Below are 27,088 nucleotides of genomic sequence, written 5' to 3'. Positions count from 1 at the left end.
CAGAGAACTGGGAGATGGGAGGGAGGGCTTGGTGTGGGGCTAGGAGAGGCCCGGGCAGAGCTGTTTTAGACGAGCAGGGATCTGTTCTTCCGAGCCGCAGTGGCTGAGCTGTTGTTACTTGTCTGTGGGAAGCCGGAGGGCTTCCTTCATCTCCCGTGAGCTGTGCTTGGGCTCTCTATGCACACCGTGTACGCAGGGGCCTCCGGCTGCCGAGAGCAAAGGCATCTGGGGGTCTGATATAAAACGTAAGGATCCGTTTAATGTACCACCTGCCAGCTGCCGAAACGAAAGGTGCACCCCCGTAATCCTACCACCCCACCCAATGTTACCGCCCCCCCAAAGGCATCCCTTCCACAGAGCCTTGTGGTGCCCACCTCTTTGTGCCTGTGGACTCGGGAGGCTCTGCTAGCCAGCGAGTGTCCGTCCCAGCGCGGCTCCCGCGACCCCCGGAGGAGGGGCTGGAGCGGGGCCGGGGTCACGTCTGCGGCTTCTCGGCGGCTCTGTGACGGGGCGTGAGGGCGCGTCTCCGAGCCTGACGTGCCACTTCGATCGGCCTCTGTTTTCTCTTGCCAGTTGGGAGCGCGGGGGTAAGAGAATACCGAGGGCTCTGTGGAGTGCGGTGGGGGGGGCGACGGGCGCTCCCTGCGGAACAATGAGGCGCTTCACGGGGCTGGGGCCGGGCCGCCGTGTGCTCGCCTTTCCTAAAGGATGCCGCCAGGCCGGGAGCCGCGGGCGCCTCCTGGGAGACGGCGTGGCAGCCGCGGGCGTGAACGGGCCGGCGCAGGGGACCGACTACTCCCAGCCGGCTCCCTCTGAAGCCACTGCTGCCGCCAGCCGTCTCGGGGACAGAGGCCCCGGTCTCCTGCCTTGGGCGGCTCAGCGTCCCGACCGTCGGGGAGAAGGGCCGAGTCTGCCGGAGGATGCCCGGGGCTCTGGGGCTCGCCCTGCTGGTGTGGGCCGGCGCTGCCGGGCTGAGCGGGGCAAGCGGCTTCACAGGTGAGGGGCGTGGGGGGGGGGTCCCCGGGAACGGGGCTCCTCGGGATGGTACACGCCGGCCCCAGGGCAGGCGAGGGCCCTGCTGCTCCGAGGGGGCCGCCCTTTCAGGGCTCGCCACAGCCGAGGTCACGGAGGAGGGGTGGGCAGAACTGGGTGGGGAGGGCTCCTCCAGGAGTGGAAGGGGGTCCGTGGGGTTCAGGCGCGGGTTGCCGGGTGTCTGTGTCGGGGTGGGGTCAGGAGCTCTGCCTTTCTGCCGACGCTTGGGACAGGCAGGCCTTCGGAGCACACCGAGAACAGAACCCCTAGAGATGCGGGGTGACCACCTCTCACGCCTCGGTGATGGGAGGGGGGTCCCCTTCTGACAGATCGGGGCGGGTGTCCGAGGGGTCAGGTCTACCCCTGGCCAAATGCCTCTCGGGGGGTAAGGGGCGTTGAGTGTGCCGTGCCTAGTGTTGGGGGTCAGGGGCGCAGGCGTTAGGAAGTGTGTGGGTGGCAAGGTTGCCATGGAAACCCCAGGAGGGAGGGGGCCAAAGCTCCAGATGGCAAGGACTTCAAGTCGCAAACCTCGTGTTCCCCTCTTCAGCGCTGTCACACGCAATCAAGGATTGGAAGAGATCTTCTATTCCTACGGTCGCCATTCAACACATTAAGTCAGGGATTTTTTTTTTTCCACCTAGGGTGGATTTTACTTTGAGGGTTTGTTTTGTATTGGGGGGTTGGTGGTAGCGTTTGAGTTAGATTCGTGGCTCATGCAGCTCAGGTGCAGGACGGGCGGGGACACGGGGGGGGGGCGGTTGGGAGCCCCTTGCTGTGGGCTGGCGCTAGGGCAGAGCCTGCTAGAAGGTTCCACTCTGGCTGTGCCAAGAAGCCAGGCTGGGAGCTGCCATGGCAGCCTCTATAGAGAGTGAAAACAAAACCAGACAAACACCTGCTGGGCTTCCCTGGAGGGGCGTGTGTGTGTGTGTGTGTGTGTGTGTGTGTGTGTGTGTGTGTGTGTGTGCTCCCGTGTGTGTGCGAGGAGGAGGCTCGGTCTCTCCAGAGACCAGGGACTGTGCCCTTCATTAACACGGCTGACAGCTCATTTGAGGTTAAGTTGAGCAGCTCGGCTCTGCCTCATTAGCTTCTTTGCAGGACGTGTGTCTCGCCCGACGGGACCACGGAATGAGTCCCAAACTCTTCCGGCAGTTTCTACGGCTCGTCGTCGCGGTCACATCTAAGTCCTGGCCTTCTGAGTCCCCGTGTCCCTCTCCAGGGAATACTGTGCCTCTCTTGGCTGAAGACAAGCAATAGGTCCCCCGCCGCACCCCAGAGGCCAGGCTGACTCCAGGGGGAGGGCAGGGGGGGCGACTGGAATACGCCGCCTACCTGTGGAGGGGGCTGAGGATCTCGAGACGCTGCCACGTCAGGCCACTGGCCCATCCTCCGCCCAGAGGCTGAGCGGGGGCCCTGGGCCCGGCCCACGAGGCCCAGGACTTCCAGAGCCGAGGGACTCAGAAGGGGCCCAGCGAGCGTTGAACCCGAGCTATTTAACACTCGCGCGCACTCGGGCCTGAGCCCCGGCCGGGGTGTTGAGGCTGGGAGGAAAGGCTCTGTCCCCCCTCCCGCCGCCCCCCCTCCTCGCCCCCCCTCCCCGCCCACAGCTTGGCAGCTTTCGGCAATCTTTGGCCTCTCTTGTCTGATAGGAGAATCACCCAGCTGTCTGCTTTTATCTTTGCATGGCTCTGCGTGTGTGTGTGTGCGTGTGCGTGTGTGCGTGTGTGTGTGTGTGTGTACATCAATGTCCAAATTTCCCTCTTCCCTAAGGACAGCCCTCCCACGACCTCAGGGCCACCCTAGGTGCTCACGTTAACTCCACAACCTCCGTAGTTAGGGTCACGTTCTGAGCGCCTAGGGTTCAGCGTGTTTCCAGCAGCTTCTGTGACCCGAGGTGACAGAGAATTCATACGCGGCTGGGCAGGACCAAGGCCGGGAGCTTGTAGCAGTTACTGTGCCGGAACCACTGGGCTCTTGGGACAACGTTACCCCCCGCACCCCCCCCCCCAAAGCCTGGGGCTCAGCCCCAGGCGGCGGGGACTTGTCTGTGACTGTCTGACTGCCACACACACGTGCAGGTTAAATACTAGCCTTCTACACGGTCCCCCAGTCCCCCACACCAGCTGTCATGGTCGCCCTACTGCTGGCTTGATTTATTTTGTGCCGGAACTGAGAACTGAACGGAGGGCCTCCCCCGCTGACTTGGCTTTTTGTGCTCCACGCTGGCGATCTGCCATTTGAACCACAGCTCCATCATGGACTTTGCTGCCTGGGCTGGCTTTGAACCGTGATCCTCAGCTCTCATCCTCCTGAGCAGCTAGGATGACGCGCGTGTCGGAGGCCCCTCGTTGGGGGGGGGGTGAGCTCCCGTGCCCCATCAGAGGGCAGGGTCCTCATTCCTGCGGGCCGCTCAGATTCCTCCCGCTGGTCTGACCCCGGTGTCCTCCTCCTCCTCCGGCTTCCCGTCCTCCCCACCCGTCCCCCTCTTAGAGAACGGCCTGTCCTTGCTGAGCTACCAGCTGTGCGAGTACCCCGTGACCCGGCGGGTGCGGAAGGTGGAGGCGGTGCGGACGTCCCGCGTGGTCCACGCGTCCTGCGGCGGCTGGATCCCCTGGAGGCGCTGCCCCAAGACCGTGTACCAGACGCGGTACCTGGCCGTGGAGGTCCCCGAGGCCCAGAACGTGACCGACTGCTGCGAGGGCCACGAGCAGCTCGGCCTCTACTGCGTCCTGCGTGAGTCCAGGGTCGCGGGCGGGGCGGGGCGGGGCGGCGCCCAGGGGTGCCAGATCTTTCTAGAACACAGGTGCTCAGCCTCCATCTGGCAGGCTTGTTGTTGGCTCACCCAAGGTTTCCAACTTCCAAGGGTCAGAGTGAAGTACTAGAATTCGCTTTGTTTTGTTTTTTTTTGTGAACTCAGGGCCTGAGCACTGTCCCTGGCTTCTGTTTGCTCAAGGCGAGCACTCTGCCACTTGAGCCACAGCGCCGCTTCCGGCTTTTTCTGTACATGTGGTGCTGAGAATCGAACCCAGGGCTTCATGCACACTAGGCAAGCACTCTACCACTAGGCCACACCCCCAGCCCTAGAATTCCCTTTTGAACACATGCTGGGGGGGGGGGGGGTTGGACACTGCAGTGTGGGCAAGGCCTCGCTCTGAGAGCCTCTGGTTCTCACAGGTGACTGTGTACGGCCGGCCTTGGGGTGCCTTTCACCACGTGGCACCTGGCTCGGCCCTGCCGCTGTGGGTTAGGCTGGAAAGGTCTTCGGTGAGTCTAATTTGAGGCTAGGCATGAAGGCCAGTTTCCCACCCTCCACCTCTCCCACAGTGACATTAGCCTTTCCTTGCTTTACGTTGTTATCCCTCCATCTCCTCCATCACCCTCCCACCGTCTCTTACAACCGTCTCAGCAGGTTTCATTGTTCTCCTTGCATACGTGCAAAGGAAGTGCTTCTATCCTCCACCTCTTCCTCACTCCTGCTACCCCCCCTTTCATTCTCCTGCCATTCTATCCTCCACCTCTTCCTCACTCCTGCTACCCCCCCCTTTCATTCTCCTGCCATTCTTTAAAAGGCGTGTGTTCATTGCACCCAGGGGGGTTACCGTCCATCGGCACGTTTGGCATTTCACACGTGCAGGCATTGTAGCTGAGTCAGATTAACTCCCTTTGCTGCTGTCTTTCTATTCTCCAGCCCCCCTTTTCAACAGCTTTCAGTGAGGTTCCTGATGCCGTGGATGCTGGGGTTTCTCTTGGTCATCCTCTTTCCCTCTCTCTCTTGTCTAACAGCCCCACAGTGGCTATTACGTCCTCTGTATATTTGTTCCGTATGGGTGTATGCAACCTACCTATCTACCCATCAATCACCTGCTATCTATCTATCTATCTATCTATCTATCTATCTATCTATCTATCTATCTATCTATCTATCTGGTTTTTTGAGCCTGATTTATTTCACTCAACGTATCAATCCCCACCCTCGAGTTGTCTAGTTCGTTTTCCATGCAGTGTCCAGTGAGCACCACTGCTGCACTGTCCTCCCTCCGTCCCTCCACTCCTGTGCCCCCCCCGCCCTTCCAAAGAACCAGTTCCTCTTAGAAGGCCGCGGTGCCCCAATACTTGTTTCGGCTCCAGTTCTGGTTGGAGTTCTAATATGTGGAGGAGATGGAGGGGCGTGGAACTCCAGCCATGTCGGTCCCCGAATGTATGTTCCTGTCTCCTCCCTGCAGTTGGTGTGGGTGGGCGGTAGTCACCCAGGTGGCCTCGGGGGCTGTCCTGATCACGAGAGTCACCGCGGGAGCAGGCTGGACGGGGGACAGGGCTCGGGGCTTAGGGATTGGGGGCGTGCTCAGGGCTCAGGCTCAGGGCTCCAGGCTCAGTCACCGGCTCAGGACTTAGGGCTCAGGCTCCGGGCTCCGGGCCCCAGGGCTCAGTCTCTGAACCTAGGGCTCAGGCTCAAGGACCAGGTCTCCGCTCAGGCCTAGGGCTCAGTTGCTCAAAGCTTAGGCTCAAGGCCCAGGGCTCTGGTTCAGGCTTAGGCTCAGGGGTCAGCCCTCTGGCTCAGGTCTCCTGGCGTAGGGCTCTGGGTCAAGCTCACGTGCCAGCGAGAGCACTGGAGCTCAGGCTCATATGCTCCGAAGTCAGGCTCAGGGTTCGAGCTTAGAGCTTTGGCTACTGACTTGGAAGAGGCTGTAATAATGGCGATCTCCTCTGGGGAGTGGTGTGTGTGTGTGTGTGTGTGTGTGTGTGTGTGTGTGTGTGTGTGTGCGAGGAGAGGCTGTGTGTGGTGCTTTCTCATCCGGAGCCAGTACCAGATTAAACAAGCGACGCACAGTCAGAAGGTCTTATCTCGCATCCCGTGTAAAATGACGTGGGGGGTTCCGGCCAGGGGTCAGCCAGGCCCCTGGAGATGGAGGCACAGCTCCGAGCGCCCCCTCCGGCGGCCCAGGCCCAGCAGGCTAGGACTCCCCAGTCAGCCCTCCTAGAGCAGGCAGCCGCAGACCTGCAGATGGCGGCTCCCTCGGCCCGCCGGACCTCCCGAGTCCCTTCCCTAAGGTGGCCAGTGGTACGCGACCCAGGAGCGCGTGGCTGACACTTTCCCCTGCTCAGTGCTGAGGTCCAGGCACGGAGAAGGCCGGACAGGACCAGTGTACACCACCAGACAGCCGCCGTCCCCTGTGCAAACAGGCGGAGCCGGCTGACCGGGCGGTGGCCGTTCCGTGTTCTGCCGTGGGCCTTCAGGGCTCCTCCGGGGGCGTCCTGACAGGTCCAGGGATAAAGGCTTCCCTTCCCGTCCAGCAGGTGCGGGGCGGCCCCACCTTCCCGGCTGTCCCAGGAGGCCCCCCCCCCACCCCACCCCCACTGGAGCGGGCCGTGCTGCTCCTCCGTGTCCGCCTCTGGTGCTGGCTGTGCTCTGAGCATCGGCACCCCCGGCTCCTGGCCGCGGCGGAGCAGAGGGGGGCACGTGCGTGTATACGTGCACGCGTGCGTGTGCTTGGGCGTGGTAGCGGGCGAGTGGAGGTGGAGGGCCGTATCCACCGCAGGGAAGGTGGTTTGTGAAGCCAGGATCTTCAGCTTTTCCCAGGACAGCTCAAGAGCAGGGGGCAACATGAAGGACACCGGGGCGAGAGGCGCCGAGCTGGTTCGGGGCTCTGAGGCGCCCGGGGCTGCGGCTGACACCGCCGTGGCAGGAGGGGGGCCAGGCAGTGCGAGGATGAAAGCAAATGACCCTCACGAGGGCGGGGGGGGGGGGACGGGGGCGAATCCAGCGGGTGCTCACCGAGACGCCTTCCTCCGACGCCGGCATCCTCCCTCCTCTCTTTCCCCCAGCCCTGAACCGGTCCAGCGAGTTCGCGTCTAGACCTGGGGTCTGCCCGGCCGCGGAGCCGGCGCCGGAGCCGCCCTCCTCTCCGTGCGGCTGGGACACGGACTGCCCTGGACTTTGGAAATGCTGCCCCTGGTCAGGGGGCCACCGCTGCACAGCCCCCGCGACCCCAGGTAGGGCTGCGGGAGGCCGGGGCCCGGGAGGGGGCAGCGCCCCGGGTCGCGGGGGAGCAGAACGGCTCGGCAGGCAGAGCCGCCCTCGCAGGCCCGCGGTGCTCCGGGAGCCGCGAGTGGCTGTCAGCTGTCCCCCGTGTCTGGCTGCCCCACCCACAGGGGCTGGACACCGGTCACGCACATCTGCCGGCCGCACAGCTCTGTGTGAACAGATGCCTTCCAGAAGCGGGAAGGGAGCCCTGTGCAGAGCTAGGGGAGCACACAGAGCCGGCATGCGCAGCAATCAATACGGGGTCGTGCTTGCACGAAGGCACGTAGTCATAAAGTGATCCGTCGTATCAAGTGTTCTATCGCAATGCCAAGTACTAACTATAGTGTTAGTATGTTTTAGTAGATGCAACACACAATATTCTATTATGTAATATAAAGTATTACATATGAAACTATTCGATGCTAATGGTATAACTAGATAATGGTAAGTACATAATAATTTTGTTTCTTGGTGTGTGTCTATGTCGGGTGAGGACTTAACTAAAGTCACACGTGTGTGGCTTTTTTCCCCTCAAGGCCGAGGTTCAAACACGTGCACCCCGGCTCCCCTTCCGCTTTTGCTGGCTGACTGGGGCTGCGAGTCTCACGGACTTTCCTGCTCGGGCTGGTTTTGAACCACAGTCTTCAGATCCCAGCCTCCCGAGTAGCTAGGATGACAGGCGCGAGCCACCGGCGCCGGCCTGGCTCCACCGTCTCGTGTCTCAGTGTAACGTGACCCCCGGCGTGGATTGCAGGGGCACCTGCGCCTTAAGCGCCTCTCCTTACGCTGTGGCGCCGAGTCCCGTGGCCCATCGTGGGCTGCTGCCTGCGGCCCTCAGGAAGGAGAGGGGGAGGGAGAGGCGCGCAGGAGGCCACCAGGGCCTGTGTGGGGGTCACGGGCAGAGGCCTCCCCCCTCCCTGGCCTGCTGTCCCGTGGCTCCCGGTGCTCCCCGTCTGACCTCACCAGCATCCGCCCCCCCCCCCAGGTGCCGCCGCCGAGAGGAGCCTGGCCAACTGGTACAACGTCACCGTGCTGGTGAAGATGGACTTCCAGGACCTCCAGCAAGTGGACCCCGGGCTCCGGAACCACACACGCCTCCTCTACTCCTTAGTGAGCCGTCCCACGGGGCCTCCGGCGTCCCGGGGCCGAGGGTGGGGACAGGCGGTGGGGGGGCCCCGGGGCCGAGCTTGAACGAGCCCCGCTCTGCCTCCCCAGGTGGCCAGCGCCTTGCAGCCGCTGCAGCCCGCCGTCCACTATCTGCGCTCAGCCGGCGGGGACGCGTTCACCACGGCGTCGTGGCTGCTGCTGGGCCTGCCTCGGCCCCGGCCCCCGGCCGACGTTTCCGCCCTGCTGGACGACATGGTGAAGCGCGTCTATGAAGTGGTCAGCGTCCGGGTGCAAGGTAGGTGGGGGGGGGGGGCTGCGGTCACGCGTGGCCTGTGGCAACGCCCAGACCCGGAGCTCGGGAAACGTTCCCGGGGTCGCATTCACTTTCTTACCCCGCCCCACCCAGTGTTCCCCCAAACCCAGCCAGGGTGTGCGAGCGCCAGTCGGCTCATCTGGTCCGTCTACCGTGCCCCGTGGGGCACCGGGGCACCGGGCGCGGGCCCCTCCCCGAGCCCGGGCCGCGGGGCTCGCCGTGACGCACGCTGCTCTCTCCCCAGATGTGGACGAGTGTCTGCACGCCGAGCTCCGCACCTGCTCCGAAGCCGAGCTGTGTCGGAACGTGGAGGGCTCCCACCTGTGTGTCCGCGCCCGGGAGCCCCCGAACGCGCCCCCCCAGAGGCCGAACCACACGGACACAGGTGACGCGGGGGGCGCGACGGTGACACGGCGGGCGTGTGCGGGAGGTGTGACCCACACGCGCAGCCCCCCCCCCCCCCAGCTCTTCAGTACCCAAAGCAAGGACTCCTTAATACCACCGAGTGTCCAGTCTGTTCACGTGCCAGACGTCTTAGGGTTGGCATGACGTTTAAAGTTACCGTGTTGTCGTCATCCTGACGGCACCGGAGTGTAAACGCGAGGCCTCGTGGTCCCCTGTTTGGAACCCATCGCAGCCTTCTTCTCGTTTGGTGCTTGTGTTGCAGACAGGGTCTCTTGCTTTTTGACCAGGGCCATCATCAGATGCAGATATTTGCCTAGCTAGACCTCCGGCATAGGAAGAATCGCCCGCACACACAAGCACACACCACCGCGCCTGGCCCGTTGGTTCCATGCGATGTTATTAACTTTTCCCCTAGCCTGAGCTCCAGTCCTAGTTCTCACCACCTCTACACGTGTGAGCCCCCCCTCTCCCCACTCGGGCCCCCAAGTTCCTCGGATTTCACATGGAAACGAGGACCGCCAGCTCGTTACGGCAGCTCTCGGATGAGTCCCCTTGCGTTCTGGAGGTTTCCTCTCTCCTCTGCCCCTGTGGCTGGCTGGGAGCCCGGCCCCCCCCCCCCCGGCCCCCCGCCCGGCCCGGCGGAGCTGCCGGAGGCTGGAGCGTGGTCTGGATTCCCCGCAGTGGGCGGGCGTTTCTGGAGTGGGGAGCCCCCCTCTCCGCGTGCCCGGCGGTGTGCTGTGGGTGGGGACTTCTACAGCGTCTTCAGACGCGGAGAGGCGTGGGCGACGGAGCGATCGACGGGTGCGGGACGCTCCGGGGGGTTGCCAGCTGCCCCTTGATGGACGCAGCACTCTGCTTCTCCCCGAGGACTTGGGAGTTCACTTCTGGGGCTCTCAGCCCCGTCCCCTTCGGGAGTCCCGCTGCCATGCCCCCGCGGGCCCCATGGGCCCCATGGCGGCCGGCCTTGGCTGCCTCGCCCCCGCCCTGGCTAACGCGCCCCCGCCCGGGCTGGTGTTAGAGTCGCCTCTCAGGGGCGCTCAGGCTGGGCGGGGAGCAGATCTGAGGCTCGGGGCCGGGATGCCCCCTTCACCGCCTCCCTCCTCACTGAAAGGACACCCACCGAGGGGCGTCTCTGCCTTTCCCGAAGGCTCCGGTCCTGTCCCTCAGCCCGGCCCTGGGGCGATGACCGAGGCGGGGTTCAGGGGACCACGTACGGATCTGCACCCGGTGACAACTCGGGCAGAGCCCCTGCTGGCGGCCTCAGCCACGTGCTGACCTCGAGGCCGAGTCCCAGGCTGGGGAGGGAAGCACAGAGATGCAGCCAGGAAGGGCTGGAGGAGGGAGCCAGGCCTGGGAGCCACAGCCGGCTCTGTGGGATCCCCCCCCCCCCGGGTCCCCGTGAAGGGCCCGCCATTTGAGGTATTCTATGCCAGGTGGCAGCCAGTCGCCCGCCATGCCTCTTGGTCTGAGGCAGGTGGAAGGATGGAGACCCTGGGGCTTGGGGGCAGGTGGGGGGGGTGGGCAGGTGTAGGACCTCCACGGGCGGCCGGGCGGCAAGCCTGCCTGGGTACAACCTGCAAGGGGGTTGGAAGACAAGGGAGCTGCGAGGTCTGACAGCCAGCAAGCACAGCGCCCTCCCCCTCCCCCTCCCCCTCCCCTGCGGTGGCCGCATCATGGGTGAACAGCACGGCTGGGCCCCTGTCTTCAGTCTGGACGGTAGATGCAGCTTCCTACGTTCAGCCGCTGAGCTGTCCCTTTTGGTCACTGCGGAAGTGACTTGTCACGGAGGGACAGGGAGGCGCAGCTTGGCCCCGCCCGGAAGCCGCCAGAAGCCGCTCCTGCTCCTTCCCCCGGCCCGCCCCAGTCTGGCCGCACCTTGCCCGACTCAGGTCCAGCTGTGGTAGAATCTGGACCCTGGTTTTGTTCCTGTGACCTTTATGCCGGTCACATGAGGCTTCTGAGGGGCTTCCAGGTCCTCCGAAGAGCGACTCCTGGTGGCTACATCACAACCGGCTCTCGCAGCAGTGACGCCAGCCTCAGCCCGGCTCTCCACGTGGCTCTGGAGGGGGCTGCCAGCGGCCCGCCAGGAAAACCAGGGTGTTCTTGCTTGGCGCCACACTTCTGGAGGTGCACAGGAGGACCGTGGACACACAGCGGAGGTGCACAGGAGGACCGTGGACACACAGTGGAGGTGCACACAGTGGAGGTGCACAGGACCGTGGACACACAGTGGAGGTGCACAGGAGGACCGTGGACACACAGTGGAGGTGCACAGGACCGTGGACACACAGTGGAGGTGCACAGGAGGACCGTGGACACACAGTGGAGGTGCACAGGAGGACCGTGGACACACAGTGGAGGTGCACAGGAGGACCGTGGACACACAGTGGAGGTGCACAGGAGGACCGTGGACACACAGTGGAGGTGCACACAGTGGAGGTGCACAGGACCGTGGACACACAGTGGAGGTGCACAGGAGGACCGTGGACACACAGTGGAGGTGTGCAGGAGGACCGTGGACACACAGCGGAGGTGCACACAGCGGAGGTGCACAGGAGGACCGTGGACACACAGTGGAGGTGCACACCGGGACCGTGGACACACAGTGGAGGTGCACACGAGGACCGTGGACACACAGCGGAGGTGCACAGGAGGACCGTGGACACACAGTGGAGGTGCACAGGACCGTGGACACACAGTGGAGGTGCACAGGAGGACCGTGGACACACAGCGGAGGTGCACAGGAGGACCGTGGACACACAGCGGAGGTGCACAGGAGGACCGTGGACACACAGTGGAGGTGTGCAGGAGGACCGTGGACACACAGCGGAGGTGCACACAGCGGAGGTGCACAGGAGGACCGTGGACACACAGTGGAGGTGCACAGGAGGACCGTGGACACACAGTGGAGGTGCACACAGTGGAGGTGCACAGGAGGACCGTGGACACACAGCGGAGGTGCACAGGAGGACCGTGAACACACAGCGGAGGTGCACAGGAGGACCGTGGACACACAGTGGAGGTGTGCAGGAGGACCGTGGACACACAGCGGAGGTGCACACAGCGGAGGTGCACAGGAGGACCGTGGACACACAGTGGAGGTGCACACCGGGACCGTGGACACACAGCGGAGGTGCACAGGAGGACCGTGGACACACAGCGGAGGTGCACACAGCGGAGGTGCACAGGAGGACCGTGGACACACAGTGGAGGTGCACACCGGGACCGTGGACACACAGTGGAGGTGCACAGGAGGACCGTGGACACACAGTGGAGGTGCACAGGACCGTGGACACACAGTGGAGGTGCACAGGAGGACCGTGGACACACAGTGGAGGTGCACAGGAGGACCGTGGACACACAGCGGAGGTGCACAGGAGGACCGTGGACACACAGTGGAGGTGTGCAGGAGGACCGTGGACACACAGCGGAGGTGCACACAGCGGAGGTGCACAGGAGGACCGTGGACACACAGTGGAGGTGCACAGGAGGACCGTGGACACACAGTGGAGGTGCATACAGTGGAGGTGCACAGGAGGACCGTGGACACACAGCGGAGGTGCACAGGAGGACCGTGGACACACAGTGGAGGTGCACAGGAGGACCGTGGACACACAGTGGAGGTGTGCAGGAGGACCGTGGACACACAGCGGAGGTGCACACAGCGGAGGTGCACAGGAGGACCGTGGACACACAGTGGAGGTGCACACCGGGACCGTGGACACACAGCGGAGGTGCACAGGAGGACCGTGGACACACAGCGGAGGTGCACACAGCGGAGGTGCACAGGAGGACCGTGGACACACAGTGGAGGTGCACACCGGGACCGTGGACACACAGTGGAGGTGCACACGAGGACCGTGGACACACAGCGGAGGTGCACAGGAGGACCGTGGACACACAGTGGAGGTGCACAGGAGGACCGTGGACACACAGTGGAGGTGCACAGGAGGACCGTGGACACACAGCGGAGGTGCACACAGCGGAGGTGCACAGGAGGACCGTGGACACACAGTGGAGGTGTGCAGGAGGACCGTGGACACACAGCGGAGGTGCACACAGCGGAGGTGCACAGGAGGACCGTGGACACACAGTGGAGGTGCACAGGAGGACCGTGGACACACAGTGGAGGTGCACACAGTGGAGGTGCACAGGAGGACCGTGGACACACAGCGGAGGTGCACAGGAGGACCGTGGACACACAGCGGAGGTGCACAGGAGGACCGTGGACACACAGTGGAGGTGTGCAGGAGGACCGTGGACACACAGCGGAGGTGCACACAGCGGAGGTGCACAGGAGGACCGTGGACACACAGTGGAGGTGCACACCGGGACCGTGGACACACAGCGGAGGTGCACAGGAGGACCGTGGACACACAGCGGAGGTGCACACAGCGGAGGTGCACAGGAGGACCGTGGACACACAGTGGAGGTGCACACCGGGACCGTGGACACACAGTGGAGGTGCACACGAGGACCGTGGACACACAGCGGAGGTGCACAGGAGGACCGTGGACACACAGTGGAGGTGCACAGGACCGTGGACACACAGTGGAGGTGCACAGGAGGACCGTGGACACACAGCGGAGGTGCACAGGAGGACCGTGGACACACAGTGGAGGTGTGCAGGAGGACCGTGGACACACAGCGGAGGTGCACACAGCGGAGGTGCACAGGAGGACCGTGGACACACAGTGGAGGTGCACAGGAGGACCGTGGACACACAGTGGAGGTGCACACAGTGGAGGTGCACAGGAGGACCGTGGACACACAGCGGAGGTGCACAGGAGGACCGTGGACACACAGCGGAGGTGCACAGGAGGACCGTGGACACACAGTGGAGGTGTGCAGGAGGACCGTGGACACACAGCGGAGGTGCACACAGCGGAGGTGCACAGGAGGACCGTGGACACACAGTGGAGGTGCACACCGGGACCGTGGACACACAGCGGAGGTGCACACAGCGGAGGTGCACAGGAGGACCGTGGACACACAGTGGAGGTGCACAGGAGGACCGTGGACACACAGCGGAGGTGCACAGGAGGACCGTGGACACACAGTGGAGGTGCACACCGGGACCGTGGACACACAGCGGAGGTGCACACAGCGGAGGTGCACAGGAGGACCGTGGACACACAGCGGAGGTGCACAGGAGGACCGTGGACACACAGCGGAGGTGCACAGGAGGACCGTGGACACACAGTGGAGGTGCACAGGAGGACCGTGGACACACAGTGGAGGTGCACACCGGGACCGTGGACACACAGCGGAGGTGCACACAGCGGAGGTGCACAGGAGGACCGTGGACACACAGCGGAGGTGCACAGGAGGACCGTGGACACACAGCGGAGGTGCACAGGAGGACCGTGGACACACAGTGGAGGTGCACAGGAGGACCGTGGACACACAGCGGAGGTGCACAGGAGGACCGTGGACAGACGGCGAACACACGCAGGGAGACCACGCAGCCTGCTGTACGCCTAATAGCGTGTCCCCGAATGCAGTTTCCAGATCTGAAATGCAAAGCAAATTCCAATTGCATTATTGCTAGGGGAACCAACATGTGTCTTAAATTTAGAAACTAATATAAATGAGCAATCTGTTGGACGGCTTAGGGGTACACGTCCTTGGAAAATACAGCACAAATTTCAGATATTTTTCTTGTGAAATTAGTCACCCAATTAATGACACACAGGGTGGCTAGCTTCTTGCGCAATTCCGAAGCCAGAAGGAATACTCCACGATTCCCCCTTGCCATCCCGGGAATGCGGCCAGCTTCTAGCAAGCCGGGTTCTCCCCCCCACTGTCGGCTGGAACCGCCATCCTTTCTGTTCAGGAGGGGAAGCCCCTGGGGTTCACGGCCTGGCCGGGCCGGGGTGCCGGCTGCAGGGGCCCGGCCTGCCGGGTCCAGCGTGAAGCAGCAGCCGAGTCCCCCCCACATCTCTCTGCTCCTCTCAGAATTTTACTTGGCAGCACTCAGAATCTCGGCTCCCAGCAGCCCCGACGTTTCCACCCCTGCGAGGCTCAGGTATCGAGCTGTCAGGCGCGAGGAGAGAGTCGCATCGCCGGCACCCGCCCTAGCCCAGCCGGAGACGGGCCAGGGCTGCTGGGGAGGGTGGGGAGCCCAGACCACCGGCCTGGAGACACCCGCCGGCTTCTCCGTGACGACTGCGGAGTCCTGGCCGCTCTTCCGCGCCGTCACGGCTCTTCCATCTTGGCAGCTGCCGGCATTCCTTGGCTTGTGGCTGTGTCCCTAGCCCTCAGGGCCGCAATCTTCCGGCTTCTGAACATGCTGAGATGCAATCTTACAGACGCCTCTGCACTGGTTGGCCGCGAACCACGATTCTCCCAGTCTCTGCCTTCCATGTCGCTGGGATGACAGCTGTATACTACCGTGCCCGGCTATGGGCCCTGTGTGTTTGCCTAGGCTGGCCCAGACCTGTGATCCTCCTGACCTCAGCCTCCTAGGTAGCTAGGAGTGTGTGTGTGTGTGTGTGTGTGTGTGTGTGTGTGTGTGTGACTCCTGGCGCCCAGCCTCTACCTCTCTTCTTTACAAGGACGCTCGTGATTGCATGTAGGGCCACCTTGGTTAATCCAGGGCCGTCTTCCCATCTCAAGAGCCTGAACATAGTCACACCTATGGTCATAGCTCTTCTCCGAATAAGATCCCCAGAGATCTGGCCCCGTGCTCTTGGGGTGTCAGCTTCCCCTTGAGGTATGGAGAGGCTTCCCTTGACTTGCAGGACCTGCAGAGAAGGTCACGCCTTGGAGACCCCCGTGTCCGGTCTGTGCCGGTCTCCCGGGGATGCGGGGAGTCCGGCGGGCTGGGCTTGGGCGGGCGTGGCATCTGACCGTGGGTGTACCTTGCAGGGGACGCCATGAACGCCACAGGAAGTGGGCTGTCGACCACGACAGGAGTCACCGTCCCAGCTCTAGACGACGGGACGACCGTGCTCAGCCCGGAGAGCTCCACCTCGCCACCCAGCCCCGGGCCCCCCCAGGGCACCCCAGCCACAGGCCAGGCCCAGACACGAGGGCCCCCATCCAAGCGGGGTGCTGACGACGTGGACAGTCACGACAGGAACAGCACGCGACTAGGCGTGGGAGAGGAGGGGCCCAGCGTGGCTCCAAGCGACGGGAGCACCAGAGGGGCGGGGAGCACCACCCCCCCTCCCGGGGCTCCAGCGTCACCCCGAGGCCTCTTCCCCCACGAGACCACGCCTGGCGCTCCGGATACCCCTGCGCAGGTCCCCGGAAATGCCACCACCGAGCCGCCCTCCTGGCCCGCCACCAACGCCACCCCGGGCCATATTGTGTGGCACATCCGGCTCCCCAGCCTGCAGACCGAGAAGCCCACGCCTTCCCCCACGCCCGGCCTGCCCTCGGCCCCCCGCCCTGCGCCCGGGCAGCCCCCCGCGTGTGGTGAGTCCTCATGGGAATGGAGCCCCGAGAGCCACGGTGCACCCGGGGGGCCTGGCTCCGCGTGGCGCCCACCGAGGCCTGCTGGCTCCCGTCACGCCGGGGCTGGGGGGGGGCAGCTGTGGAGCTGTGTGGCCTCTGTCGGGTGGCTGGCCTCCTTAGGGGGAGACACAGCCCCCCACCGCCCTCCCCTGTGTGTGGCAGCTGTAGCACGAGCCAGATGGGGGAGGAGCCTTTGGGGCACCTGTGTGCCCACCTCATGGAGACTATTCCCTGCTCCCAGCTTCTGCAGCGATCTGCCTTGCACCTCAGCTGTGGGAGCCCCCCCCACCCCGCGCTCAGCCACGCCCCTGCCCTCCAGCTGTCCGCTCCCCAGAGACCCACACTCTGTACGGAGCCTGGCCACTCCAGCCCCTGGGACGTCCCGGGGGCTGCGTGACGGCGCTGGCCAGGCATTGCCCCCCACTTCAGAGCGGCCCTCAAGTCAGCAGTGCCGCCGGGCGGCTCCCTGAGTGTGACCCGGGGCCCGGGTGCAAGGCTCTGCCCAGGAGCTTCCCGGAACAGGCAGGGGCGGGCTCCCTGGGGGCGGGCGGTGGTCGAGGGTGACACTGAGCCCAGTCATCCCAGGGATAGAATTCATGGGGTGCTGTCCCGGGAAGCCGGAGTGGAGGCCACCACCACAGAGGCACAGTGGCCATGGAGAGACCCCACGGCGTCCACGGCCAGTGTCCCCATAGCCCCTCCCGCCCCACGTGGAGTGTTGGATTTGGGGTCGTGGCAGGGTTCTCTTCCTCCTCCTCCTCAGCCTTCCCGCCGCCCTTTCCAGGCCCCCCGGGCGCCATCGGAAGGGTCGTGGTTTCCGACGTGACCAGCACCGGCTTCCGTCTGCGGTGGGAGGCAGAGCCGGGCCCGCTCCCCGACTTCCACCTCACCGTGGGTGCTGCCCACGGCCCCGCGGTGCGCGTGGAGACGCGGAACACCAGCGCCGTGCTGTCGGGGCTGCGGCCTGGGGTCCTGCACCTGGTCCAGATCACAGCCAGAGCCTGCGGGAAAGAAGGTGCCAGAACAGACCTGAAAGTGAGGACAGGTGAGGGGCTAGCGGCACAGGAGGCGGGAAGAGAGCCGCCCGGGTTTCGGTTGCGGCTGGCTGGCTTCCCATTTCCTCTCGGTGTGGAAACTAATGCGCTCAACCGGCAGGGCATGAGGCTCAGGGAATAGAGTGGGGCTGACCCTGGGCAGACCCCCAGCCCCATGTCCTGGGTACACAGTACTTCCTCCCACCGCCCCCCCCTGTCCTGGGTACACAGTACTAAAGAGGGATGGGGGTTCCCCGTTAAGCTGAGCTCACTCCCTCTGGCCTGCCTTCCTATTCCGTGGACTTGCTTTCAGGAGGTTTAGCGAGGAGTTGGATACCCGCAGGTGGAACTGCAGAGCCAGGGGCCACACCTTCGGGGAGGTGGTTGAATCGAGGAAGGACTGAAACCTGGTAGAGACAGTCCTGATCTCTGGTCCTTATCAATACACACACAGAGTTAGATTTGTATTTTTTTTTTTTTGGTAGCCCAGGCTGGTCTCAAACTCATGATCCTCCTGCCCGATCCTCCTCGTTGATTATCGGCGCGCACCTCCATGGCTCGCAGATTTAGTGTGTGTGTGTGTGTGTGTGTGTGTGTGTGTGGTCTCACGCCTGTAATCCTAGCACCTCGGGAGGCTAAGATCGGAGGATAGAGACTTGAATCCAGCTCAGGGAAGAAAAGTTCATGAAACTCTTCTTTCCAACTAACCAGCACAAAACTGGAACTAGAGCTGTGGCTCGGGTGATAGAGAGCCAGCCTTGAGCGAAAGAGCTCCAGGACAGTGTCCAGGCCCTGAGTCCCAGCGCCAGTGCGGGCCCCCAAACGAGCCAACAAGCAAATCCCTTCCCCTCTTTGCGCCAGCCTCCGCCCCCCATGCAGCCAGGCGCGCAGCTGGTCCCCCCCTCTTGGGGAGGGGCCCGATGTGGATCACTGCCTCCCAAGTGGAGGACCTCATCTTTGGACGGCGCTTGCCACGACCTGCTGGGGTTGGTAAGAGCAGTCTAGAACTCCCATGGATCATGTGTGCTTTAAAGAACTAGTTAGCGCTGACCTGGAGCGTTAGAGGGGAAGGCAGCACGTGCAAGTCCACCCCCATCCGGAGCGGAGGGAAGTGGGTGTAGCGGGCGGGTCTGGCGGGGTGGCCTCCGTGGCGCAGCCCGCGCTGGGCTCTCCGGCGGGTGAAGAATGGGCCGCGCAGGGCATCTGGCTCTGGCCCACAGTGGCCCTCGCTGGCGCACCCATTCCGCCTCTGATGGATCCCTTGACACCCTGTCCAGCTCTCAGGTGCAGTGATGGCAATGACCCCCTAGGACATGGAGCTGGAACCGGCGGTGGGGGGCTGTGTGGGTCATCTTAAGACTCAGGGAGAAGCTCTTGAGAGATGAACTCTAAGTCCCTTTCTCCTTCCTTGGCCAGAGGCTCCTGGCACAAGGCAGGCTTGACACACACACACACACACACACACACACACACACACACACACACACACACACACCACCCCGGGGAAGGACCGAGTGAGGATGGAGCCGCTTGGTGATTCCTGGGCTTGCTGTCATCCCATGCATTCCTAGAAGCCCTGCAGGAGACAGGACTCAGAGGAAATGGCCGATGCCAAACGGCCTTGGACACGAAGAGGCAGGGCTGTGGGGGCAGAGGAGCCGGCTAAGCAGGCCCGTGTGTCCCACCCTGGCGTGGGCTCAAAGCAGAGGTCGGGCAGTGTCCCGGGGCCTGCCTGTCAGGAGCGGTGGGCTCCTGAGGCCCTCGGCTGATTATTTCATATGTGTCCCTTCTCTTTCCAAGCTGCCCCGGCTTGCTAGCCGCTTGCCTAGACCCCGGGCACAGGAAATGCCCCCGGAGGGGAGGCAGGAAAAGAATACAGCACTGAGAGGGTTCTGGAGCCTCCAGAAGCTTCTGGGGCGTGTCCATGGGCAGCAGTGCATGCTCCTTCTTTCTAGAGTGCAGGTCAGCTCCGCTTGGCGCTCTGTTTGTTTCCGGAAGCAGGGCCGGTCCTCACGTGGAAAGGATCGTCCCTCTGGGGGCTGGGGGGGGGGCTGATGCATGCCTGCTCTCCCCCCTGCAGTGGCCCAGAAACTCCAGGGCAAAGTCAAAATCGCGAACGTCCGGTACTCAGAGGCCTTCCAGAACACCAGCAGCCAGGAGTACCGGGACTTCCTGCGGCTCTTCCTCAGCGCGGTGAGTGGGGCGGTCGGCCGTCCGTGCCGGTGTGGAGGGGGAGGACGGAGGGAAGCTCCAGTTCTCCCTGCAGCCAACCAAGAATTAGACTCGCGGGCGCTCCGGCCGCCCGGTGGAGGCTGGGACTGAGGCCCAGCAGGGCCCTGAGATGGGGGATGCACCTTCCCCCCCGGGTGCCAGCGCTTCCGAGAGGACGGGAATAGCCAGCCAAGGGGGGACGGACAACCAGAACACATGACACACTGAGGACACTAGCCACCCAAAGGACACACGGTCTAATCGATCGGGATGGTTGTCATTAAGAAAGCGAACAACAGATCCCAGCAAGGAGGATACAGAGGAAAGAACACTCCCCCCACCCCGCAACACACACACACACACACACACACACACACGCACTGTGGGTGAGAGTGTAAGTCAGTGTAGCCACCATGGAAGTCAGCAGGGACGCTCACCAAGAAACTAAAACTAGCGCTCCCCCAGGCCCCTGGCCTGCTTCTCCCGGGCACGGATCCAAAGGGGCGTAAGCCAACCGCGTAGCCAAGACACTGGCATACTTTTGTGCATAGCAGCATTCCTCACACGACAGCCGAACCACGTGATCCGCCCAGGTGCCCATCTGCTCAAAAACAGACGAGGAAACGGTGTCACGTGCACACAGTGAGCTCTTACTCCGTCACCGGCGAGAGCGTGTGTCTCCGTGGGCACTGCGGCCCTCGTGGGCTGGAGTGGAATCGCGTAGCACATCCCCTGTCCGTGGGGATAGGCTGCCAGCGAGTCTTCCCAGAGGCAGGGGCCGCCTGTGCTCCGGGGGATGACGGAGAGGCTCGTGGTAGACGCAGCTGGGGGACAGACACAGAGGGAGAACGCAAGGGAAATGTTCTGTGCTGCCAGGAGCAAAGGATGGTTCTAGAATAAACAAAGGGGGAAGGTGGTCTTCCTCCCCATGACCACTCGTCGGGGGGGGACAGGGACATGGGAGACGGAGGCGGGGATCTGGGGACAGGGGATGGGGGACAGGGACATAGGCTATGGGGGCAGAGCCACTAGGGCAGGGACACAGGGATTTGGGGACATGGGATAAGGCGGTAGGAAGCCAGGGACAGGGATACGGCGACAGGCCCCTTCCGGGCACGGTGGCCACTGACGGGCGTCTGCGGGACACTCCTGGGCTGGGCAGACAGGAATGGGGTTCTCAGGCGCTCCGTCGCCCGTAGGTGCGGGAGCCCTTGCCGGTGGCGCTGGGCCAGCACATGGACACAGGCGGGATTAGGCTGCACGTCACCGGCATCACTAACGGCAGCGTGGTGGTGGACTTCACGCTACTGGTGATCGCGGACGTGGACCTCCGGGAGGTGTCCGCCGCCTTCCTGGCCGCCCTTCACAACGCGTCTCAGCTGGAGGTGGTGAGGGACCACACCTTCATACAGGGTGCGTGGGGGCTGGGCCCCGGGCCACCTCCCCCGGGGGCCTCCCCAGAATCAGGCGAACAGGTGTCACTGAAGGGGTTCTCCGCCCCTGTCCTTCTGCTACTGTGGGTGGTGGGCTGGTTTGGGGGCTGGGGGGGGGGGCGGTCCCTCCCCTGTCACTCCTGCACCCTCTGGGCAGCTAGACTTTCCCAGGCATGGCTTCCCAGAGATCCTGACGACAGAAGAGAAAGGCTGGGACGAAAAGGGCAGAGTCATTTGTCCTATCACGATTTAAAATTAGGGGTTCATGTTTTCTTTCTGGGAGGTGGGGGGGGTGTGAGGAGGATTTCCCTAGGAAAGTCAGATTTCGGGGGGTGGGGAAGGCTGAGATACGTAACTGCATTAAAAAATGGAAGTCTGTTGTGTCAAGCAAAACGAAAGCACCATTACAAGGCGAGCAAAAACAAGGATGCTCTTGGGCTAATTTGGTGTGGCATCGCGGCGCTCACTAAATCTGTGGCGAGACCACAGGAAGATGGCGAGTGGCGGGAAACAGGCGGGCGAGCTGGACCCTGCTCGCTGTCCCGGGAAAGGGGTTCAGCGCTACACGCCAGGGCTCCCCAGAGGATCTGGATCTGTCCGTGTGGGCTGGGGGCCTCCTGCTCCCACCGCAGTTCACGCAAAGACCTTCGACCTCGGGGCCACGTTGACAGCCAAGCCCCGGAAACACGGTGCCCGCGTCCCGGGCTCCTGTGACCGGGGGGCTGGGGGTGGGGGGCGCAGGTGTGTCTCACACGCCGCCCCCGCACAGATTTCGACGAGTGTGCCAGCGGGGAGGACGACTGCGTGCCGGGGACGGCCTGCCGCAACACCCTCGGGTCGTTCACGTGCAGCTGCGAGGGGGGCGCCTCTAGCTTCCTGGTGGAATATTCTGGAAGACCCTGTGAAGGTACTGGCCTCCTAACCCTTTCCTATAAGGCTGTCCCGTAATCTGACGTCTTAGAGACTCTCTGTGCCTCGCCCCTCCAGCCCCCGCAGGTGCCTCTCCTGGCAGTGCCCCCCAGGGCCCGGGCCCCGCGCAGCCGCCCACCCCGGCCGGTCCCGGCGCTGCCCCCCGGGGCCCGCTCCCGCGGCTGACGCTGACCGACGCCGTGGACGTGCGCTGTGAGGTGGAGAAGGTGGCCATTGCCATCCACAAGCGCTTCCTGCAGCAGGAGTCCATCCCCGAGTCCGCCCTCTACCTGGGGCAGCCCTCCTGCAACGCCAGCGACAGCAACGGCACCCACGTGTTCCTGGTGGCCGGCTGGGGCGAGTGCGGGACCCTGGTGCAGAGCGTGAGAGCCGGCGGGGGGCGGGGAGGGGCCTCCGTGTGGGCGGGGCTTCCGTGTGGGCGGGGCCTCGCCTGACAGGGGCGGGAGGGGCCTCCGTGTGGGCGGGGCCTCACCTGACAGGGACGGGGAGGGGCCTCCGTGTGGGCGGGGCTTCCGTGTGGGCGGGGCCTCACATGACAGGGATGGGGAGGGGCCTCTGTGTGGGCGGGGCCTCACCTGACAGGGATGGAGAGGGGCCTCCGTGTGGGCGGGGCCTCGCCTGACAAGGGGCGGGGAGGGGGCCTCCGTGTGGGCGGGGCTTCCATGTGGGCGGGGCCTCACATGACAGGGCTGGGGAGGGGCCTCCGTGTGGGCGGGGCCTCACCTGACAGGGCTGGAGAGGGGCCTCCGTGTGGGAGGAGCCTCACCTGACAGGGACGGGGAGGAGCCTCTGTGTGGGCGGGGCTTCCGTGTGGGCGGGGCCTCACCTGACAGGGACCGGGAGGGGCCTCCATGTGGGTGGGGCCTCACCTGACAGGGACCGTGGAGGGGCCTCCGTGTGGGCGGGGCCTCACCTGACCGGGACGGGGAGGGGCCTCCGCGTGGGCGGGGCCTCACCTGACCGGGACGGGGAGGGGCCTCCGCGTGGGCGGGGCCTCCACGTGGGCGGGGCCTCACCTGACAGGCGGAGAGCAGAAGGGTCTCCGATCGAGTGCAGTCTGGGCAGACAGGTTTGAGAGACCGTGTCCCAAAAATAAGTAGCAACAACCCAGGGCTGGAGGCCTGAGACTGGCCTGAGAGTGCCAGCCTAGCAAGCATGGGGTCCTGAGTGTAAACCCCAGTACCACACGCGTGTGCGCACACCCGAGGTGAGCGTCTGCCCGCGGTGCTCAGGGCGCCCCCGCCCCGCCCCCGGCTGCTCTGCGGGGAGTCGGGCCTCCTTGGGGCTGGCTTGGGGGGCCCCAGCGGGAGGGGGAGGGGGCTGTCGTGTCCGTCTGTCGTCCCTGCCCTGGGATCCACAGGCGGCCCACGCCCGCGTGCGTGGGTAGCGGCCTCGCCTCCTCCCGGAGCGCAGGGCTCCGGTGCTGCCTGCGGCCTCTGACATCAGGGGTCGACTCGAAGCCTCGCACGCGCCGGGGGCGTCGCCCGCGGCTGGGCTCGGGGGGCCTCCTGGGGACCCGGCACACACTCCCGTCCCCTCCCGTCCGCGCTCAGAACATGACAAGCACCGTGGTGAGGACCACGCTGAGGAGCGACCTGTCCCCGGAGGGCGTCATCCACCACCCCAAGATCCTGAGCCCCATCCGCTGCGCCTTCCGGAACGACCTGCTGGCGTCCTCGGGCTACGCCCCGCAGTGGGGGTGAGCGCCCTGGCTCCTCCCGGCTCCCTTATTTCGGAGTCGTTAGGAGTTCCCCTGCTCGACACCCCTCTTTGTGCGGGGGTGATACAGACATGGACAGTGGCCGGCGCTGGACAGCGGGCTGCCAGCTGCCCTGACCTTTTTGGTCCACTCCGGGTTCAGGTTGGCTAGAGACGGCAGGAGCCCCAGGCTGATCAGCAACCTCCTTGGGTGTGGCTTTGGGAGAGAAACGGGAGGGAGGGGTATATTAACCAGCCCCCTGACGGCCGCTCCTTCCCGCAGGGTGTACACCATCGTTGAAGACCTCCACGGCGCTGGGAATTTTATCACCGAGATGCAGGTGTTCGTCGGAGACTCCCCCGTACCTCAGAACTACAGCGTATCCGCCAGCGATGACGTCAAGATCGAAGTGGGGCTCTACAGGCAGAAGAGCAACCTCAGGGTGGTCCTGGTGGAGTGCTGGGCCACCCCGTCCAGCGACGCCCGGGACCCCGTCACCTTCGGCTTCATCAACAACAGGTAGGGGGCTCCGGGTGGGCGCTCGCGCTTGCTGCTTGCAATTCCAGGCGAATGCATGCAGGTCCGGCCCTGGGCCTGGGGCCTCGGAGAGGCGGAAGGCCCCCCGACGCCCCTGCGGAAGGCCCCCCGACGCCCCTGCGGAGGACGTAGCGAGGCGCGGGAGCGCCCGGCGGAGCGGGCGGCTCGCACGCAGCATCTCCACTTCCCCTCCCAGCTGCCCCGTTCCCAACACCTACACCAGCGTGATCCAGAACGGAGACTCCAGCAAGGCCCAGTTCAAGCTGCGGATCTTCTCCTTCATCAACAACTCCATCGTCTACCTGCACTGCAAGCTCCGCGTCTGCCTGGAGAACCCGGGAGCCTCGTGCAAGATCGTAAGTGGCTCACCGGAGAGAAGATTCTCCAGGCTCAGGCTGCCTGTGCCCCTCGCTCCTCAGATCTCGGCCCCCCGAGGAGCTGGGGTTACAGGCGTGAGCCACTGGGGCCCGGCGCTAAGTCCTCCTGGAGGCCGCGTTTCACCTGGCAGCCCTATGGCTCTGCCCTGTCCCCTCCCCAAGGTGACCGCCGGGCTTCTACCCAGCAAACCTGTTACCTTAGTGAATACAGTTATGCAAGGTCAAACACATTCTCCAAGGTCGGCGTCGGGGTGTTTTTCTCCTCTCCCTGTGCTCGGCGTTCACGTGGGGGTCAGGATTCGTTTCACACGCTCTTTTCCCCCAGATCTTCCAGCCTGGACCTCGCTCCTTAGCGCTGAGGTTTTGAGGCTATGGTGGGCCCTGCGGACACGAACGTGCAGTGACTGTGTCTCTCAGGGGCACCATTTCCACTTGATGATCTTTCCAGATAAGGTCCCAGTCCCAGGGACAGGGGTGGGACGCGGTCCCAGAGTCAGGCGTTGGAGTCTAACGTCTTCCCTGTGGGGACGCAGACATACGGTGACTTCCCAGAGGCCGGAGCGGTGGCACCGGCTAGCCATCGCCCCCGGTAGCGCGTGAGCCCCGTGTGCACCGTGGGACGCGTCCTGAGTGGGGCGCGTCCTGAGTCTCTCTCTCTCCTTGAACACCCAGAGCTGCAGCGACTTCCGGCTGGCCAGCCCCGGCGAAGCCTCTGCGCTGCACCAGATGTCCTGGGGGCCCCTCCTCCGCTCCGAAGGTGAGCCCCGCCCGCCCGCAGTGGGGGGGGGGGCTGGGGTGCCAAGGGAAAGCTCCGTGCAGTGCCAGCACTGTAAACTGGAGAGCGCCGGAGAGCTGTCTGACCCTGGGAAGCACGCGGGCGGGCGGAGAGGAGCGGGAGGAGCTCACGCCGCGCAGGCGGCGCGGGGCTCTGTGGGTGCACACGCGTGTGCGTACCTGCACGTGCTCACGAATGTAGCCACTGTAGGCAGAATATGCCGAACACCACGGCATTTCTGTTCTCCCGACAGCAAAGCTTCCTCGGCCAGTTCCCGTCCACGCATTTTCAAAATCAGCTTACTAGGAAAACACATTCGCTTTTTCCCTTTTGGGTTTCAAGTCTTTGTTTGTTTGTTTGTTTTGGCCAGTCCTGGGCCTTGGACTCAGGGCCTGAGCACTGTCCCTGGCTTCCTTTTGCTCAAGGCTAGCACTCTGCCACCTGAGCCACAGCGCCACTTCTGGCCGTTTTCTGTATATGTGGTGCTGGGGAATCGAACCCAGGGCCTCGTGTATACGAGGCGAGCTCTCTACCGCTAGGCCGGATCCCCAGCCCTGGATTTCAAGTCTTGTATTTGCTAAACACGATTCATCTTCCACCCGCGGCGGCCCAGCGTGGACGGCCGGCCGCGGCCCGGGGCTCCCCTCCCGTCTCTCTCCTCCGCAGGCTCCCCGTCCCCCTGTGGGGAGCCGGGCCCGGGCGCCGGCCTCATCCTCCCCGCGGCGCTGGCCGTCCTGGCGGTGCTGGGGGCCGCGGCGGCCTTGCTGCTCCTGCGCTACCAGAGGTCGACGGGCAGCTACCGCCTCCCGGCCCCGGCGGGCGGCTCCGGCTACCGCGTCTTCTACGACTAGCCGCCCTGCCGGCCGAGGTGGGTCGCGCATGCGTGCCGGGGGCCCCGCTCTGCCCGTCACGGGCGCACGACGCCCCCCCCATCTGCCCGGCCAGGGCCCCCCCGGACGGCTCCCGGCGCAGCGGTGGTTTCTGGGGATCTGCGGGGCGCCCGGTGCTCCCCGCGCTGCCCGGGCGGCCCCCGATTCCTCGTCACCCCAGCCGTGGCTCCGTGTGGTTGCGCCGTCCCGTTTGGGAACGTGGGTCTGCGCATGCGCAGTGCGCGGGCACGGTTCACGCGGGCCGTGGCGCGTGTTGGGGTGCGGGTGTGGCGTGGGGGCCTTGCACGTGCAGGGCCGGGGGGGCTTCTCCCGCCTCCCGCGCCGCCTGACCCCGCGCCCCCTCGCCCCCCGGCAGGTCACAGCCAGCCGGGCTCCGTGTGCAGCGGATCAGCGTGCCTCCCCGGTGCCCGGCGCCCGGTGCCCGCCCGGGGGAGTCCCCGGAACCGCCCCGTCCTTCCAGGAGGCCGCCATCCTACAGCGTGTCCAAGCCCTGAGCTCAAGCCCTAGTACACACACACACACACACACACACACACCCCTAGAGATATACTTAGTGCAATCTGACCTGTGTACCGACGCAGACACAACTCTATTCGTACGAGAGTCTTGCTGATAGGTGGAAGCCACAGCGCCCGCACGCCCGCATCATTCTTCCGGTTTCCCAGCACACCGGGGCTGCTTTTCACACACCCTCGCCGCAAGGAACGGGTGGTTTGCGGGCGGCACCCCGAGCAGCCACGGGTGGTGGAGCTACGCGCGGAAGGTCCTAACGTGCACTGACGGAGAAATGCGAGCGTTTTGCCCTCCGATTCCCTCCGCTGTGCCCCACGAACAGAGACCGGGTTTTCACGTCATCTGATGCAGA

At 64.4% G+C, this 27,088-nt stretch overlaps 1 protein-coding gene across 1 annotated transcript; it reads left to right on the top strand.

The window, feature by feature from the left end:
• Positions 1 to 652: 652 nt before the first annotated feature.
• Positions 653 to 26,184, top strand: Umodl1 (uromodulin like 1). Its single transcript, XM_048346535.1, has 20 exons — positions 653 to 766; positions 819 to 996; positions 3,520 to 3,762; positions 6,853 to 7,020; positions 8,037 to 8,161; positions 8,267 to 8,453; positions 8,716 to 8,876; positions 9,558 to 9,889; positions 14,835 to 15,103; positions 15,747 to 16,298; positions 17,122 to 17,382; positions 19,452 to 19,564; positions 20,782 to 20,995; positions 21,785 to 21,922; positions 22,012 to 22,307; positions 23,499 to 23,644; positions 23,927 to 24,163; positions 24,378 to 24,537; positions 25,231 to 25,504; positions 26,000 to 26,184. Exons 1-20 carry the CDS (start codon positions 653 to 655, stop codon positions 26,182 to 26,184), a joined length of 4,353 nt encoding a protein of 1,450 aa, XP_048202492.1.
• Positions 26,185 to 27,088: the final 904 nt, after the last annotated feature.

Source organism: Perognathus longimembris, chromosome 5, assembly GCF_023159225.1.
Source record: "Perognathus longimembris pacificus isolate PPM17 chromosome 5, ASM2315922v1, whole genome shotgun sequence".
Lineage (NCBI taxonomy): Eukaryota > Metazoa > Chordata > Mammalia > Rodentia > Heteromyidae > Perognathus > Perognathus longimembris.
The sequence above is the reverse complement of the archived record's forward strand: the minus strand, read 5'-3'. Positions and strand labels throughout refer to the sequence as shown.

Bases quoted from the DNA above. Each gene is read 5' to 3' on its own strand.
- Umodl1 (XM_048346535.1), top strand. From the start codon at position 653: ATGAGGCGCTTCACGGGGCTGGGGCCGGGCCGCCGTGTGCTCGCCTTT. The intron at 19,565-20,781 runs GTGAGTGGGGCG...CGTCGCCCGTAG, and splicing joins TGCGGCTCTTCCTCAGCGCG to GTGCGGGAGCCCTTGCCGGT. The intron at 24,164-24,377 runs GTAGGGGGCTCC...TTCCCCTCCCAG, and splicing joins TTCGGCTTCATCAACAACAG to CTGCCCCGTTCCCAACACCT.